This window comes from Canis lupus, chromosome 2 (genome assembly GCF_048164855.1).
Source record: "Canis lupus baileyi chromosome 2, mCanLup2.hap1, whole genome shotgun sequence".
NCBI classification, from domain to species: Eukaryota; Metazoa; Chordata; class Mammalia; order Carnivora; family Canidae; genus Canis; species Canis lupus.
Genome location: NC_132839.1, coordinates 56,393,611 through 56,413,007, shown reverse-complemented (window position 1 = coordinate 56,413,007; position 19,397 = coordinate 56,393,611). Strand labels below are relative to the sequence as shown.

The 19,397-nt window shown below is 37.1% G+C and overlaps 2 protein-coding genes across 3 annotated transcripts in view; one reads left to right on the top strand and one right to left on the bottom strand.

Moving 5' to 3' along the window:
* Window positions 1-19,397, top strand: part of HDGFL3 (HDGF like 3) — an 81,105-nt gene that overhangs the window by 39,139 nt on the left and 22,569 nt on the right. Inside the window, exons 2-4 of the mRNA XM_072801502.1 lie at window positions 12,959-13,035; window positions 18,543-18,681; window positions 19,017-19,175. Coding sequence (XP_072657603.1) covers window positions 12,959-13,035; window positions 18,543-18,681; window positions 19,017-19,175 — 375 coding nt within the window. The remainder of the gene's footprint in view (window positions 1-12,958; window positions 13,036-18,542; window positions 18,682-19,016; window positions 19,176-19,397) is intronic.
* The window catches only part of TM6SF1 (transmembrane 6 superfamily member 1), a 59,714-nt gene continuing 48,102 nt past the window's right edge, over window positions 7,786-19,397 (bottom strand). Inside the window, exons 11-12 of one of the 2 annotated variants that reach the window (XR_012018704.1) lie at window positions 9,031-9,111; window positions 7,786-8,132 (exon numbers count right to left, since the gene is read on the bottom strand). The gene's annotated coding sequence lies outside the window, so the exon portion shown is untranslated. Of the gene's footprint in view, window positions 8,133-8,295; window positions 9,112-19,397 lie in introns of those variants that run through there. The other variant, XM_072801451.1, reaches the window with a different exon arrangement.

The window sequence follows — 19,397 nt, the reverse complement described above, 5'->3', positions numbered from 1 at the left end:
AATAAAAATTCCATTCTGCAGGTTTTGTTTTTGTTTTAAGTCAGATTTTCTGAGGCAATCTCTAAGCATTTATATACTTTTATTGATTTACTTTTTAAAAATAGTTAATATTTTGGTTTGTTTTTAATTTTAGGAGAAATGTAGTTTTGTAACACTACCATTCCTACTACCCTGATGTAATTAGCATTGATAGTTGGCAATGTATCCTTATGCTTATATAAGCGTTTGTATATATAGAGATATATACACACTCATAATTTGATGTAGTTAACATTTTCTAATCTGCAACTTGCTATTTTCACTTGTCTTGATATACTGCTATCTTTCCAAGTCAATACATATAGATCTTGGCTATGGATGTGCCTAGTATGGCTGTGGCATAATTTAATTAATCATTTCTATACTGATGGCCCATTAGTCGTTTCTTCTTTTGGCAGGAGAACTTTGGTGAACATCTTGGATTGTTTATCTTTACGTGCTCATGCTCTTCTATAGAATAGGTTGGTTCCTAGAAGTAGAATTGTTAGGCATGTGGTATGTATGTTTTTAATTTTATAATATATGAAATCATACCCACTTCTTAGATGTTTGTAGCAGTTCACATTTTGTTTATATAATCGTTTATGTGGGTGCTGATTTCTCTACATTTACTGTTAAGCACATTTCTAGCTTAAGAAAATAATTCATTAAAACCACAAAAGTGATACAAGGGAAAATGTGAGAAAACTTTTTTATAGTCTTAGAATAGGAATGACCTTTTAAGCAAGATACAAGCCCATAAGCCTTAAAGACAAAGATTAATAACTTTCACTATATAAAAATTAAGAATTTCTGCTGGCCAAAAAAATATTGCAGATGAAATCAAGACAAGTGATAAATGGGTAAAAAAACATTTGTAGGGATCCCTGGGTGGCGCAGCGGTTTGGCGCCTGCCTTTGGCCCAGAGCGCGATCCTGGAGACCCGGGATCGAATCCCACGTCAGGCTCCCGGTGCATGGAGCCTGCTTCTCTCTCTGCCTCCCTCTCTCTCTCTCTCTCTCTCTGTGACTATCATAAATAAAAAAATAAAAAAAAATAAAAAAAAATTTGTAAAAAAAGGTAAAAAAAAAAACATTTGTAGCGTATGATAGAAAAAGGGTTGAGATATACACAAAATGAGCTTTTACAGATCAATAACAAAAGACCAACAACCCAATAGAAACATGACTATTGGATATGAAAAGCAGCTTATAAAAAACATAATACAAGTAACTCTGAACGTATGAAAAAATGCTCAACATCATCTGTAATTAAGAAAGTACAAATTAAAACACCATTTTCACATAGCATATTGAAATAAGATATACTGCTAATCCCCATTATTAGTGAAGCTACAGGGATATAGGAACCCATATTATAGGTGGAAGTGTAATTGTTACAGTCTTTCTAATTGGCAGTTTGGTGGTTTTAAAAAATTCTTTTTGAATTGTTTTTAGCTAAAGTGTTGTATGTAATTTTACAAATCTACCTTTGCTTATAATAAAGTACAACAGTCTCCTTTCTCGTCTTAATTTATTGACTAGACAGTGTCTGTTAACTTCCTATCATAAGACACAAGGGTGTAACCAACTTGCTCTGCTACCTCGTATTCTCTCCCTTCTCCTCCTAACCTATTTTTACCAAAATATGAACATTTTGAATGTAACAGAAATGCTTAAATATGAACACCATATACCCACCTCCTGGATTCTACAATTAATATTTTGCTAGCTTTGTTTTATCACACTTCTATCCTTCTGGCATTCTCCATCCATCAAGTCATTTTATTTTTTATGTGTTTAAATTAATTTGCATATATTATTTCATCCTATACACTTCAGCATGCATAAAATTAACTAGAATTTAACATTTATTTACATTTTTGAGGAAAGTTGATACACATTGAATGTGTAAATCTCGTGTTTTGTAAGGTGAGTTGTGACACCATTATACACCTGTGTAACCCAAACCCTGTCAATATATGTGGTATTACCATCACCCCAGAAAATTTTCTCATGGTTCTTCCCAATCACTCACCACCCCTAAGTCCTCCAAAGTTAACACTGTTGAAATTTTTTTCACCATAAAGTAGCTTTTCCTTTTCTAGAACTTTATATAAATGGAATCATGCAGTATTCCACTATTATTTTATGTAAGACTTCTATCATTTAGTGTATTTTTAAGATTCATCCATGTTACTGTATCATTATCACTACATTCTTTTTTATTGTTGAATATTATTCCCTTGTATGAGTATACTACCGTTTGTTTAGCCACTCTCATGCTGATGAATGCCTGGGCTGTTTTCAGACTTGAGCTACTGTGAAAAAAAACCTGCTGTTGTACATCCTTGTACAAATCTTTATATGGACACATACTTTAATTTCTTTGGGGTCAATGCATAGAGTATTGTGACAGTTTGGTATGTTAATCACATGATAATCACATGTTAATCACATGATAATGTTAATCACATGTTAATCACATGATAATCACAATAGATTTCACTTCATACCTAATAGAATGGCTGAAATTAAAAGGGCTGGCCATACTAAATATTGGTTAGGATGTAGAGCAACCGGAGCTCTCATGTATTATTTGAGAGAACAATATGATAGAATAACCACTTTAGAAAATAGTCTAGCAGTTTCTCTCAGAATTAAACATTTACCTGTGCTTTACCCTGTAATCCTACTCCTGGGTATATTTATCCAAGAGAAGTGAAAGCATATGTCCAAAAAAAAAAAAGTGCAAGAATGTTTATAGCAGTTTCATTCACGATAGCCAAACCTGGACACAATACAAATGTCCATCAGTACATCCACAGGTGAACAGCTGCAGTGGAAGATTACCTGGCAGTATAGAAGAATAAACTACTTATATATATGTAATTTATTGAGCAAGTGCCTGGGTGGCACAGTCAGTTAAGTGGCAGACTCTTGGTTTTGGTTTAGATCATGATCTTGGGGTCATGGGTTCAAGCCCTGTGTTGGGCTCCAAGCTCCCTGTGGAGTCTGCTTGAGTTTCTCCCTCTCCCTTTTTGCCTCTCCCTCCTTGTGCTCTTTCTCTCACTCTCTCTCTCTAAAATAAATAGATAAATCTAAAACAAAACAAAACATACACTGAGCAAAAGAAGCCAATAACCAAAGACTTCTTCCTTATTTACTTTTTTTTTTTTTTTTAAGTTTGGGAACAGGCAAAACTAACCTGTGGTGATAGAAATCAGGAAAGTGGTTGCCTTTGGTGGGCAGGAAATTACTAGTAGGGAGTATGAGGAAACTTTCTGAAATGACTTAGATGTTATGTACTTGATTAGGTTTGGTTATATGGGTTTATGATGTATCAAATTATTATTATTAATTTAAAATGAGTATATTTCACTACATGTAAATTTTTACCTTGATAAAAGTGAACATAAACCCTAAGAATGAGTGTATTTTATACCTCTTCAAAATAGAATTCATGTGGACAGTTGCTTAGAAGACTGGGGACTGAGGGAGAGTTTAGGGAATATCCTTTATTTCTTACTATTCAACCTGAGTTTTTCCAATTGTCAGAGACTGGCTCTCCCTAAGGTATACTGAGGATGAAGGATGAGTCATAATACCCAACATATGCTCCTTCTCCAGAATCAGCAATACTAATGAGGGATGACAATAAATTATCTGCCCTATCCCTTCCATAGAGCCTACCACAATGTTAAAAACACTGCCTTTTAAGTATATCTCTACTTCTCAAAATTATTTATAATTCTTTTAAAGATAAAATTGTTGGGGTACCTGAGGCTTAGTTGGTAAAGTGTCTGCCCTTGGCTTAGGTCATGATCCCAGGGTCCTGTGATTGAGCCCCATGTCGGGCTCCTTGCTCAGTAAGGAGACTCCTTTTCCCCCTCTCTCTACTGCTCCCCCTTGCTTGTCTTGTGCTCCCTCTGTCAAATAAATAAAAAAAATTTTAAATGCTTTAAAGATAAAATTGTCAAAGTTTATGAAAGTTTTATGGAGTAAAAACCAAAATGTCTTTATAAAACTGCTCTTTCAGCTAATAGGTGGTGGTTTTTATATACTTAAAGATATTAGTGTCTAGTTTACTAGAGATTTTTTTGAATTGTTATTTTGGAAACTATTTCCATATAGTTATGTTTGTGATTCTTTAACAGAGTGTTACTTTCAAATATTAAATTGATGAATAACCTGTTTATTAAGCCAAATATAGTCACATTTTAAGAATTCTTTTCCCTTTATCTTGTGCACATTTCCTTTTTCCATAATGTGCTTTCCTCTTACCCTGCAGTAAATCTTTTGACTCCTTTGTAGTACTCTCTTTATCTAAAGCCATTTTTATTACAACATCACAAGTTTTTTTTTTCCCTCTGTAACTTCACTTTATACACTTTGATGCCTAAAATAGTCTTTTTTTCCCCTCTGTATTCTTTTCAATATTCTTTTCAGCTAGCCCCCCAAATCTTTCTTATTGGCATACTCAGACAAGTTTGCTTGTTATTCCTACTTTTTTTCTTAAGCATAGAGACTCCTTTATATTATAACTTCAGGGGATCCCTGGGTGGCTCAGCGGTTTGGTGCTGCCTTCGGCCCAGGGCATAATTCTAGAGTCCCGGGATCAAGTCCCACATCAGGCTCTCTGCATGGAGCCTGCTTCTCCCTCTGCCTGTGTCTCTACCTCTCTGTCTTTCTCTGTCTCTCACGAATAAATAAATAAAATATTTAAAAAAATATATATAGAGATTATAACTTCAGAACAATTTTTCTTAGTAATCTACTATTGATGCTTTCTCTTCTCTATCTTAGTTGGGATCTCTAATTCTCTCCCTTTGTGAGTGAGACTTCTTCAGGTCTTAAGAAACCTTGGTCCCCAAGGAATATTTATTATGTACCTCCCATGTAGCAGGCACTGCTTTAGGCAGTTGAGCAACTGCTGTGATGAAGAACACGTTTCCCCTGCATAGGGATTATATTCTAATGTGAAGAGGCAAACAAAATACTCAGTGTCAGGACAATTCTCAGAATAAAAATAAAGCAGAATAAGGAAATAGAGAATGACAGGGGAAGAGGTGCCATTTTTAATTGCGTTGTAAGGAAGTGTCTCCGATGAGGCACTCTTTAAGCAGAGTTGAACAAAGTAAGGGAATAGGCCTGGGGGCACTTCTGAGAGAAAAGGCGTTACTGGAGGAGAGAGCTTGGGTATCTTTGTTTACCCTTCTGGCTCTTAGGACTCCTCACCCTCCACTCTACCCTCACCTTCACCTACTGTGTGGACTACAATGAATGAAACCGTTAAGCTACCACACTTAGAAATTTGAGCCACAGTGTGGAACTCCTTGCCCCCAGTATCCTGATTAGATTCCCTGGTGTTGGTGCCTTTCTGTGTTCTCATCCCTTCTCATTCACCCTATTGCTGAGAGAAGGATCCCTACTGTATAGTTATGGGACTGCCTCAATGTGTATCTGGACAGATGAGACAGACCACAGCTTATTAATTACATACACTCACATCCCAGAGGAATAGGACACCACGTGCCACACAGGGCCATGCGGGAATGGCACTGACGAAGAAAGTGAACAACCAGCAGGTGGGCTTTGTAGTGTCTAGAGCAGGGCTCCCATAGAACAATGTGGGTGGCTTTTTCGAATAATGTGGTCGGCTTGCAATATTGAGCTTCAGACCTTACACCACAATCTGAGCCAAATAATTTGTTTCCCAGGGAGTACTCTGATCTCAGCAGCATCACAAGAGTTCTCAGAGAGGGTCACTTGATTATATTAGGACAGGAACTTAGAAATTTGAGAATAATGAATAATGGCTTCAAGTTATAATGTTTTAAATTAACACAGATGATAGTAACTCAACTTTTTTTTTTAAGAACCCTTAACTTTTTTTTTAACCCTTAACTATTTAGCGAGGAACTTTTGTTTGTTTAAAAACAAATTTAAGGATATGATAGCACAAAGTCTAGGAAGTTATTCTAGTGAAATATGATATCTGCTAACTATGCTGATTTTCTGAGAGTAAGGAGTACCTCCCCGTTTTTTTTAAACCATATCTTGTTAGCAATAGACAGGATACTCCAACACCAATTTGTAATTTAACAGAGAAAACCAAATTCTGGTTTTGTATTAATAAGTATTAGTGGATTTTTAAGCTCACCCTTTTTAATCTTTATGAGTAAGTCATAAAAACTGAGCCAGCTATATCAAAATGACAAAAATAACAAGTTTTGGCGAATATGTAGAAAAAAGGGAACGCTTATACCCTGTTGCGGGAATGTAAATGCAGACACTATGAAAAACAGTGAGGAGCTTCCTCAAAAAACTAATAGAAATATTGTACAAGCCAGCAATTCCACTGCTGGGTATTTATCCAAAGAAAATGAAAATACCAATTTGTAGAGATATATGCATCCCTGTTTATTGTAGCATCATTTATAAAGCCAAATATAAAAGTAATCTAAATATTTGTCAATAGATGATTTGATTAAGATTTGGTATATGTATACAGTGGAATATTGTTCACCCATAAAAAAGATGAAACCTTGTCATTTGTGACAACATGAATGGAGCTAGAAGGTATTAATAAGTGAAGTAAGCCAGAGAAAGACAAATACTATATGATTTCACTTGTTTTTTTTTTTAATTTTTTATTTTATTTTATTTTATTTATGATAGGCACACAGTGAGAGAGAGAGAGGCAGAGACACAGGCAGAGGGAGAAGCAGGCTCCATGCACCGGGAGCCCGATGTGGGACTCTATCCCGGGTCTCCAGGATCGCGCCCTGGGCCAAAGGCAGGCGCTAAACTGCTGCGCCACCCAGGGATCCCCTATGATTTCACTTGTATGTGGAATCTAAAAAGCAAATGGACAAATTCCAGAAACTTATAAAATTGAAAAACAAAACGGAGACTCATAGATAGAAGAAACTGTTGGTTACAAGACTAAGGAGGGGTAGAAGATGGGGCAGACAGAATAGATGAAGAGAACTGAAAGGTACAGATTTAGTGATAAGTCATGGGATGTAGAGTCCCTAATATTGTGGTGACTCTCTGTGGTGACAGATGGCAACAAACTGTGTGGATCATTTCATAATATATAAAAATGTTGACAGATATGATGTACACGAGAAACCAATAGGATATTGTATGTCAGTTGCAGTTCAATTAAAAAAAACTGAACCAACTTTGGCAACATTTTTAGACTATTTGCAGTTTTATAGTCCAAAGCAAATAAACTTTCCTTTCTACAAACCTACAGCTTTCAATATTCATCTGGGTTTTATCCTCCTTAATCCTTTCCCACATGCTGGAACAACCCAGGTGCTTGACTTCAAGTACAAAACTAATCTTTTCCCTTTAATAAGCACAAATACATCCCATTACCTTGCCTACCTGGTTATACTTCTGTGCCATTATTGTTAGTAGTCTCAATCTCCATATTTATCATTTTAACAAAGTAACCTCTGTTTCACAGAAAGTCAGTTATTTGAGGAATTATTGTCATAAACACTGTTTCAGCAAACCATCAAAGCTTATGGACAAATATAATGCACATATTCTTTCTCTGCCTTCTTAGAGTAGCAAAAATAGTCACTACATAACACATAAAAGTTAAAATTCTATGTATTTTTTTAATTCTATGTATTTTAAAACTACACATGGTTACCAATGTTTCCGTATTCTATTTTATTTAGAAATTATTCAAGGATGCAAAGATTATCCATTAATTAATTCAATTCAATACTAGTCCAACATCCTAAAGTTAATGATTGGAAATTAAGTTTATTTATTTATTTTTTTTTTGGAAATTAAGTTTAATCTAACATACCACAGAATCTAATTATTGTTGATATAGAAAAGTTTGTCAGAAATATAGTTCATTTACGTTTTCTTTAATCTTTAACATTATGTGGAAGTAATAGTAGCCTGTTAGTAAACCTGTTTAAGAAGTTCCAATGTAGGGATCCCTGGGTGGCGCAGCGGTTTGGCGCCTGCCTTTGGCCTAGGGCACGATCCTGGAGACCCGGGATCGATTCCCACGTCGGGCTCCCGGTGCATGGAGCCTGCTTCTCTCTGCCTGTGTCTCTGCCTCTCTTTCTCTCTCTGTGACTATCATAAATAGATAAAAATTAAAAAAAATATTTAAAAAAAAAAAGAAGTTCCAATGTAATAAGTCTCGTCATGAGAAAATAAACCCAAATTTTACTTAAAAAAATAAAACATTTGCTTATATTACATTCTACAATGATTAAATCCAGACAACATTGTTTTTTTTTTTCAAAGTTGTTTTTACACCAAAATTATCAACCAGTCTGATTTGTTCATTTTGATTACTGAAATTTGGATTTTTTTTTTTTTTTTATACAGATGCCTCTGACCTATTAGTTTCTGGGAGAAGGATGTTTTTCTTAGAAGGTCACCACACTTAATATAACACAATACTCTTTTAATAAAAAATAGAAATGTTGGGGCACCTGGGTGGCTCGGCCGGTTAAGCATCTATCTGCCTTTCGCTTGAGTCATGATCCCAGGGTCCTGGGATGGAGCCCTGTGTCAAGCTCCCTGCTCAGTGGGGTATCTGCTTCTCCCTCTCCCTCTTCCCCTTTGCCTCCCCCTGCTTGTGCTCTCCCTCTCTCTCAAATAAATACAATCTTTAAAAAAAAATGAAATGTTGATATTTTATACATTTTAAAACATTAGGAAAGCAATCCTGCATTGGTGCATTTTTGCAATCTCAGTGCAAAAATCCTACGATATGGTGGGACTTATATTAATCACAAGAAATGAAGGCAATCCACCCACAGGAACAACAGTAAGAGGATGAAAAGTCTTATAATGTATTTCGAAATCAGCTGGAGGCTTCTTAAAACACTTAACTCCCAAGGTGTCTAAGTCAGTTGGCCAGGGTTCTGCACTGAGAACTAGCATTTCTAATGAGTTCCAAGTAACACTAATGGTGAAGGTCCAGGGATGAAGCTCTGAGGTTTCCTAGGAAATAAGAGGTTACCTGCCTCCCTCCCATAGGGCTGTAGACTTGTAGACTCAAGGGATAGAAGCTTGGTTTCCATCTGACATCCTCTGAGTATCTCTGCAATGATCAAAGCAGACAAATAAATAAAGAACAATAAGGCTACCAAATTTAAAGTACTGTACATTCACTTTTCTTTCCCCCTGAGGATTCTTAGTTTATATTAGATTTTTATATTTCCTTATATTATATATTAATATAAGGAAACCTTATATATATATATAAATGTGCATATTTTTACATATTTTTCGTTTATATTAGATTTTTCTAAGTTGTATTAGTATCTCTAAATCAATAAAAAGAGCTCTTTTAAGAAAATTAGATCAAATTTATTAGGACCCTCTCCCAAAGTAGAAAAATGTTTCAAAATCACAGAAGGAGGGATAAAATATGCTATTTCAAGTACAAACAGAGAGAGCTTATGACTTCAGGTCTAAAACTTAACTACAGGTTAAAGGAAACAGAATACACACATTCACTGATCTAGGTCTCCAAAGGGCTTTTCTTCTAGTAGAAGCAAGACATTCTTCTACAAAGTAAAACACTAATATACCAGACTCTTTGTCATGTCATATTCAAAAGACAAGAGGTCACCATATCATCTTGTAATGGGGAATAACACATTGGCTGTGTGCAAACCAGAATCAAAACCAAAAATAGGGGCAGCCCAGGTGGCTCAGCAGTTTAGCACCGCCTTCAGCCCAGGGTGTGACCCTGGAGTCCTGGGATCGAGTCCCATGTTAGGCTCCTTGCATGGAGCCTGCTTCTCCCTCTGCCTGTGTCTCTGTGCCTCTCTCTGTGTGTGTCTCTCATGAATAAATTAATAAAATCTTTAAAAAAACCCAAAAAAACAAAAAACAAAAATAGCCAAAAACTAGAAACAAAAGTAAAAATACAAAGTACAAAATCAGGAAAACAGAAACAGTGAAAAAACAAAACCAAAAAAACCCCTGAAAATAAAGTTCTGTTGCCACTTGCTATCATTATAGGAGCCAAAAAACAGTGCCTGGGAGGAACACTTTCCTTTTTTTTTTTTTTTTTTTTTAAAGATTTTATTTATTTACTCAGACGCAGAGAGAGAGAGAGAGAGAGAGGCAGAGACACAGGCAGAGGGAGAAGCAGGCTCCATGCAGGGAGCCCAGTGTGGGACTCGACCCTGGGACTCCACCCAGGATCACACCCTGAGCCACCCAGGTGTCCTGAGAGGTACTTTTTAATTGGTTCAGGAAGGTGTATATACTTGAACAACTTGTTATTCCAAAATTGCCAAAGTATAAATTCGAAAGAGTTAAAAACAAGACTCTCAATAAAATGCAGTGAGTACATGTCAACACATTATTTAATACCTTTCTTGTGGAACCAGCATGGTGGTAAGGCCCATTCTACTATTTTTGACAGTATTTATTACAGGGGCACAAACTCACATATTCCAAGGGGCCAGGTAAGCAATATGAGTAAGGAACGCAGGCATTTACAACACCATCAAGAGAGTGGTGGGTATGTAACATACCGAGGGCACATATTTTGTGTAAAGGTGGCACATACTTTGTCTAAAGGGCACATACTATTGAAAATGTTGGCGAATTGTTGCCTTGTGGGAATGCTTGCTTATCTGTCTTTAAGTTTTTTTTTCGGAAACTATTAATCTGGATTTTAATGTGAATCTTCTCATTTTAAAGTGTTGGAACTAATTTACTTTAAAAAACAAAACACTGTATGAGCCAAACAGAACTTACCTTTAGGCCAGAAATTGCCCAAGGGCCATCACTCTGCAACCTCTGCACTAGATATTACTTATGTAACATTATAGTAAATGAAAAGTTTAACCAAAAGTTGTATTTCTTTTGGAAAGAAAATTTTAAAAGATGTCTTTTTGAACTGTTTACTTTTAGTTATTTTATAAGAGTGACAAAAACTTGATGTGGTGGTGTTTTGTCAGATGGTATGCTTACCACATACTTAACATGCATTGCCATTTTAAGTTCTATTTTTTCTCCATTAAAAATCTAGTTACCCGCTTTCTGGAGATCTGTTTCACAGTAATGTGAATATCATTACTACTGAACTATACATTTGAAAATGGCTAAATTAGAAAATTTTATGTCATGTTTTTCACCATATATTATCTCACACACATTATTGGATGTTTAATGAATTGATTCAAATGAAATTAATTCATTTTAAATTGTTTTTGTTAGGGTAGTATTGAATGTAACACCCACAAGGTTTTCACAGAAGTTATATAGTAGGTAACAGGAAAAAGCTTGGAGACAAGGAAATACTTCTGAAGGCTACTATAGTGGCCATGTTGAAAGAGCATAAGAACTTGTTTAAGGAACGAAATTCACTAAGAGAATGGTGATCAATTTAAGAGACCTTTCTGGAGCTGAACTGGGAGAATTAGGTGAAAAACTGAATACGGGGCTTGAGGAAATAACTAACAAGATTAAGGTTTGTACCAGTAATTAAGATAGTAAACAAAAACAGGGGAAATTAATTTAGTTTTTGACAAGCCATGGTATTTTAGGACTTGAAGGAAATCTAGAAGTCACCAACTGCACCCACCACATTTGAGAGATGTGAAAGTCAAGGCCCCAAGATATGAGGTAATACCTTTGCTATCACAGTTTAAATCAGAAGCAGGACTTAACGTTTTCTAGACTTGAAGTTCATCTTTCCTCTGTACACAGAGTGTCTACTCTGACGTGAACGAGCGGTAGTGTAATCTGCAGGCTGCTGCCCTGTGTGAGGAAAGGAGGCCTATGGGTCTCCTCAGGAGACAAGCCCTGTTTCTTGCTCTCTCAACTGCAGGTGTGCCTCTCCTCCTCTTCGTAGCCTTTTCTTTGATTTTGGCAGCTTAAAGACCTGTAAATGCATGTGGTTTGTAGACATTGGCAGTTACCTGCCTGCAGTTCAACATAATCCTGTCAGAATTATAGGAGTTCAAAGGAAAGGCTGGAGCTGCAGATGGAGATTTGTGAGTCAAGGGCCATTTCCTGAAACACTGTAAGGAATTATGAATATGCCTGTATAATAGCTAAGGAATTTCAACTTTACCTTATTAGAGGTTCTCAACCCCAGCTATATATAAGAGTCAGTAGGTCTCTGGGGGAGCATGGAAGTGTATATTTCTTTAAGTTCCAGAGGTTTCATATGCATAGCTAAAAATGCTATAAGCAATAAGAAGCTATAGAAGGATATGAAGCAAGAAAGTGAGATAATCAAATGTGCATTTTAAAAGGTGATTCTAGAGGTGCCTGGCTGGTTCATTCGGTTGGGCATCAGACTCTTGATCTCAGCTCAGGTCTTAATCTGAGGGTTCTGAGTTTGACACCCATGTTGGGCTCCATACTGGAGTCAAGCCTATTTTTAAAAGAATTAAAAATTTTTAAAAAGGTAAATTCTAGCTTAAATGGGAGAGAGAGACTTGCGGTAGTCTAGGCAAGAGTTGATAATTTTTAATGACAATATATTCCATCAAGTTAATTTTCCATAATCTCTATGATGCAACACGTTTCTGGGTGTGTGTGTGTGTGTGTGTGTGTGTGTGTGTGTGTGTGTAAAAATTCACTATCTCCAAAGTGTATCTTTTTATGTTTTTTTGTTGATACTTTTTAAAATTTCACTAGGACAGACTCCCAGCAGTAATTTTATTAAGTCAAAAGAAATGAGTAGTTTTGGCTCCTGATTATAAATTACCATAATGGTTATAATCAATTTATAGTGTTACTCTCCATGTGATGGATCAAATATGAACTTTGGAATCATTTGTAAGGTTCAAAAAAAATATTGGAATTTTGATTAGAATAATTTTATTTTGAAATTATCAGAACAATGTTTATATCATGTTTATGCTATTTTTACATGATTTAGATGAATATTTAATAACTAAATTTGTCTTTCACAGATTGATGAACTCCCAGAGGGAGCTGTGAAGCCCCCAGCAAACAAGTATCCTATCTTCTTTTTTGGCACCCATGAAACGTAAGTCAACAAACAACTTAAAGCTTCAAGAGCTCTAATTTGGCTCTACCAGACTATATTGTTTATACCTGATCTATAACATTTTATATGTTCTTAAAAGGATCACAATTATATAAAATTACCGAGCTTAATAATGTATTTTTCTTAATGTGAAGATTTTTCATTCATTTTGCTTTTGAATGTTCTTTCTGTGTAAATGTTGGACATCACCCAGAATCTCCTTTAGGACACTTTTAAGTCCTAGAGTAGTCTCCTTACTACTCTCAGTGATTCCTTTCCCCGGTTTTGTATAGTTCCCATTTATATTTTGTACAATAAAGTTATGTTGTCTCAGGCTTTTTCAATTTGTTGAACCCTGAAGCAAACATACCAACTTAATAAGGTTCTAACATTTTATTGGTTAAAGTGCAGACTAAACTGTTAAGTAAAGGAACCTGAAAATACAGTGTCTCATATAATATAGAAATTTCTTTCTTTCTTTTGAAACAGTCCAGAAATGGGCAAGTAGATCAAGGAGGGTAGGCTACTCTGCTCTAGGGACCCAGGTTCCTTCTGGGTCAGTCACATAGTCCTGCCTTTCCCTGGAGTGTTGCCCTTGCCTGCTTATTTAAAAACAAACTGACAAAACAGGGCTTAGCAACATCTGTGCAGCTTCCAGGTAGAGGGAAGGGGGAAAGAGAAAACATGAAGAACAAGAAACTTCTTTTTTTTTTTTTTTAAAGATTTTATTTATTTATTCATGAGAAACCCAGAGAGAGAGAGAGAGAGAGAGAGAGAGGCAGAGACACAGGCAGAGGAAGAAGCAGGCTCCATGCAGGGACCCCGATGTGGGACCCGATCCTGGGTCTCCAGGATCATGCCCTGGACTGAAGGCAGGCGCTAAACCGCTGAGCCACCCAGGCTGCGCAACAAGCAACTTCTTTGTAAGGAGATGACAAGGAAGGTGCACATATCACTTACACTTTCATTATTCTTTGCAGTGGCAAAAACTCAGTCATGCGACCACATGTTACTGTAAGGAATTGGGAAACCTAGTCTCTAGCTGGGCAACTTAAATAGGGAAAAAGCTGGAAATAGTAATCCATAAATAAAAGACAGAAGATGGTAGATCCTAGGAGATGGTTGGCAGTCTTGACACAATAAAAATGTGTATGGTCAGTCACAACAAGGACATAAATGGAATAGGAATTGCATATGTGCGGAAAGCTAAAAACTACTATGAAGTCTCACAAGTCTTCAAATTCAGGGTCATCCCATATGTTCATTTGAATATAGTAGAGCCAGGCACGAATTTTTTTTCTTAGCTTGTTGTCTCTGCAACTCTGACCTTTTCGCCTGGGTGGCTCATTTGGTTGAGTGTCTGATGCTTAATTTTGACTCCAATCATGATCTCAGGGTCATGAGATTGAGCCCTGTGTTGGGCTCTATGCTCACCACAGAGTCTGCTAGAGAGTCTCTCTCTCCCTCCCCCAACTTGTGCTCTCTCTCTAAATAAAAATAAATCTTTTTTAAAAAAATAAAAATTTTTAAAAAGAGAGAAAAAGAGCTAACCAGGAGAGAGAGCCCTTAAGACATATTTATTTCTTGGCTTCATGTAAGAAATAGTTGTGTTTCTTTCAGAAAGTTGGTTTTATTTTCTTTTGTTTTTATTGAATAGACACTGTGTACATACTATGCACCTTACCATGTTTTCCTCCTTAGAGTGCTAGAGAGCTTAAAGATAAATGTTTTACCTATAAGGGTAAAGGGCTTTATGATACATATTTTTCTATTTGCCTCATTCCTTTTTCCATGTTAATCTGTACCATTATTTTGCTTTTTTCTCTAGGACCTGTTTCCAAATGATTTGAATGTATTTCTGGGACCAGGCAGGATTTAATAAACAAGATTATCACATTTCCACTATATAGGACAAATCAACCATTTACTAATATTATGTGGTCATTTTTATTTACTTAGTAAACATTTTCTAGGCATTCCTTAAAGCACTATAAATAACGAGCTTGCCACCTAGTGTATTGCTGGTGAATGTAACAGGATCATTTCAGTGAACAATGTGAAGGGTTTCACAGAGCTGTTTCTTATAGCATCCTTAATATAAGCCAATGGCAGTATTTCCAATGCTCAATTCACTAAGGGCAGTTCCACCACGGAGCAGTATAATATAGTCCATATGTGAGTTTTTTGCTGGTTTGATCATCCAAAAGTAGATTTTGAAACATCTGGAGGAAAATGAACTTCATAAAACCTGCCATAAGTTTGCTTCAGCAGAGCATTTATTAGGTACTGGGTGTCCCTGCCCCTAAGACTGTATGCCTTAGGAGGTACCTAGTGTTCAGCCTCTCTGGAGGCTGACTTGGGGGTGGGGCATGCTTGCTCCAGGGGACACACTGCTTAGCACAGTGCCTGGCCAATGGTAAATGTTCAAAATAATAGCTGTTGGATGAATTTAAGTTAAATTAAGTTGAAATGAAATATATGAAAGGGGGGAAAAGTATATGAAAGGTGAAGAACTTAACAAGAAAGCTGTGTGCAGGTCAGCCAGAGGAACACCCCCAAGCAGACAAGAATTTTCCTCAGACCATGGCCTTGAATTTATCCTAAAGCACAAATAGGTAATTGGAGCCCTCAAATTCTTCTGCTCTGTGTAACTTAACCCCAGCAGTTTTAGTCTGGACAATTTTCAAGGCAGTCTTGGCCAAGAAATAAATAAATAAATAAATAACATCCTTAGAGCATGAAGCTTTGAAAAATTTTATTTCCTGGCCTATGCTTTAAGATTTGTGAAACATGCAGGAAAGTTAACCAATTGATTGAGAGATTTGATCTGTGGAATTATCTTTCTATAATCTAGGAAAAAACAAGGTTGTGTATCAAAAATAAGTTGTTTTAGAACAGTTCATTCAGGGCTCTTGTTTCCGGCAGCAGCTAACATGCCCATCTGAACCACGAACCCTGTCTTCTGTGGCATCATGAGAGTACAGGCCAGCCCTGATTAGCAGCCAGAGCTATGTGAATTCCTACACACAGAGTCAAATGCTGGAGAAAGGTCAAAAACCTTAGTCTAATAATACATGACAAACTTCTCTAAAAGTAAAATGGACATACCGAAGTCCATTTCTTTCTCATGTTCTGTTTGTCAAGCAAGACAGTGATATGCCTTTGATTAAAATGTCCAGTAACCTAATAAATTATGCCTGGATTCAGAGAGATAGAATCCTGTCGAACAGGCAATTAAAGGTCAAGAGAGTTTTGGTGGTTGGGGTCAGAAAGCTTCCCCAGGTATTTTCATCAACTTGGAAGTTTTTTATTAGCTAGGCGATGAAGAGTCAGTACTAAGAACCAGTCAGAAAATGGAATTTATAAAGATCAAGAGTGAACTGTTAACTTACAGTCTCAGACCTTCCTCTGAGTTCCAGAATCACCTCTCCAAATGCCAACTTGACCTCCTCACTTGGATGTCAAACCAGGATCTCAACTTCACAGCTAAAGCCAAGCTTTTCACCTTCAAGTCTTATTCTCTCAAAAATCTTTCAATTCAGCAAATGCCAACTCCATTCTTTCAATTTCTCAGTCTGACACCCTGGAGACAGACTCACCTCCTCCCTTTCTCTCACGTGCCATCGCCAGCCCATTAACAGTCACATCGACTCTTTCTTGAGCATGAATTCAGAATCCAGCAGCTTCTCACCCACTATACCTCTTACAGCCTGGCCCAAGTCCTCATCCTTACTTCAGCAGTCTGGTTTGTCTCCTGCCTCTTTCTTTCTTTTTTCTTTTAAGGTTTTATTTATTTATTCATGAGAGACACACAGAGAGAGGCAGAGACATAGGCAGAGGGAGAAGCAGCCTCCATGCAGGGAGCCTGATGTGGGACTCAATCCCGGACTCCAGGATTACACTCTGGGCCAAGGGCAGGCACTAAACCGCGGAGGCACTCAGGCCTCTCCCTCTCCTGCTTCTTCCTATGGTGGTACCCACTTCAGTCTCTTTTCAGCACAGCAGCCAGGATGCACCTATGAAAACACAAATTGTCACTTCTCTTCTCAAACCTCTCATGGTTTCCAATCTGACTCTGAGCCTCAGTAGCAGCCTTCAAGGCCCACATGATCTGTGCTCCCACCAGGTCCCCACTCTGACCTCTCCTCCTGCTCTGCCCTCACTCCTCTCACTCTAGCCACCCCAGCCTCTTCCTTCTTAAACACAGCAAGCACTTCCACCTCAGGGCCTGTTGCACTTGCTCCTCCTGAAGTCTGCTCCCCTCTCCTGCTCTCCCCCTGGGGGACCGCAGGACTTAACTCCCTCCCTGCCTGTGCTTGGTGGATGCTCCCCTCTCTCAGGGAGGCCTTCCATGATCCATATATCTGAAATTATCAAATCCACTCTCAATCTTACCATCCCCTTTCTCTGCTTTATTTTAGCACAGGGTACTATGTTTTTTCTTTTGTTTGTCCAAGCCCTACTTGCACTCCTAGAACGTGTGCTCCATGAGGTTAGAGATCCTCATCTGTTGGTTCCCTGCGGAACCCACAACAGCTCAGCAGTGTCTGACACATTATAGATGTGTGTTCAGATTTGTCAAACAGAGTAATATAGGAATGTTTCAAATGTAAGCTTCTTGGGTGTCATTCACCAGGTTAATATATTATAGGTAATAATGCTGAAGACTCTAGTTTGAATGCTCAGATCTATTAGCTAGTCCCAGGATTTATTCAAACTCATTTTCTTTTTCTGGTTGTGGTTAAGTTAGGATAAAGTTTAAATTGTCTAACCTTCTGTCTGTTTGCTACTTCTGATTGTTTTCTTGTTTGTGCCTCATTAATCACTAATATGATTTTTTAATTTATAGAATAATGAATAAATGTACTAATGTGATACATAGAGTTAGTCATTTTTTTAATCCAGTATTTATATTTTTACTGTAAGTCTCACAAAACCCTAACCTATGGAAGATTAGCATAAATAAGTCTTAGTTTAAGATGATGATTTAAGTGATCAGCATTTGGACATCTTTAAAATTTTATGTGTAACTAAAAATCCATTTTAAAACAAAAAATAAATTGGTAATTTAAAAGTAAAATCAAAGTAGCACACTCCAGAGTTGCTGGCTTACATAGCCAGGTATCTGTTTTTTTATGCCTAGAAGCATATGTGTAAACTTTTTAAAAAGTTTTTATTTTATTTGAGAGAGAGCATGAACAGGAGGAGGGGCTGAGAGAGAGAGAGAAAGAGGGAGAAACAGGCTCCCCACTAAGCAGGGAGCCCACTTGGGCCTCCATTTTAGGACCCTGAGATCATGACCTGAGCAGAAGGCAGACACTTAACTGACCAAGCAACCCAGGCACCCCATTTACGTAAACTATTTTGTGATATGTGCCCAACTCAGAGGGTTTCTGTATACTTTGGTTTACTGAAATATGCTGTGACACCTTAGTTGATATTGATATTAAAAATAGCTTACATTTGAAGGTTAAAGTATCAATTCTATTTCTAATGTATCTCTGCAGTGCATTTTTAGGTCCGAAAGACCTTTTTCCATATAAGGAATACAAAGACAAGTTTGGAAAGTCAAACAAACGGAAAGGATTTAATGAAGGATTGTGGGAAATAGAGAATAACCCGGGAGTGAAGTTTACTGGGTACCAGGTAATGGTTTGCTTCATTGTTAGAATTCATTTCTTTGGTTTTAACTCTCTTTGGGGTCTTTCTTACATGTCCTTTGTACTAGTACTTGCCCTCCATCTATTTGAAATCAAAATTCTTTTTAGCTCCAGTAACATTTTGGATTAAATGTAATTCTGTTACCCAAGAAGGTTCAAGTCAAATGGTCACTGGAAAATTGAAGTTGACAGTCCTTTATTTTTAAAATCTTAAAAGTAAGCTGAACCCTTTCAGATTAAAATAGAATGATTCTTTTCACAGTCTGTGTTCTCTGCTATTTTTTCAAAAATATAATTAGCCAATATCTTGCTATTTCTTAGGCAATTCAGCAGCAGAGCTCCTCAGAAACTGAGGGAGAAGGCGGGAATACTGCAGATGCAAGCAGTGAGGAGGAAGGGGACAGAGTAGAAGAAGATGGAAAAGGCAAAAGAAAGAATGAAAAAGCAGGCTCAAAACGGAAAAAGTCCTACACTTCAAAGGTGACTAGAACCTTTTCCATTATTATTAATGTTATTTGCATATTCATTAAGGCTTTAGATTATTCTTTGATCATTCATTGGGCCCATAGAAGTATACTAGCTCTGGGGACCTCTGCCTTTAGAGACAGGAAGATAATAAGCAAGGGAACGGGGTGGATAACCTTAGATGTGAAGGCGATGCAGGGCTGGTCTGGCACCGAAGATACCACTTCTCAGTTGGAA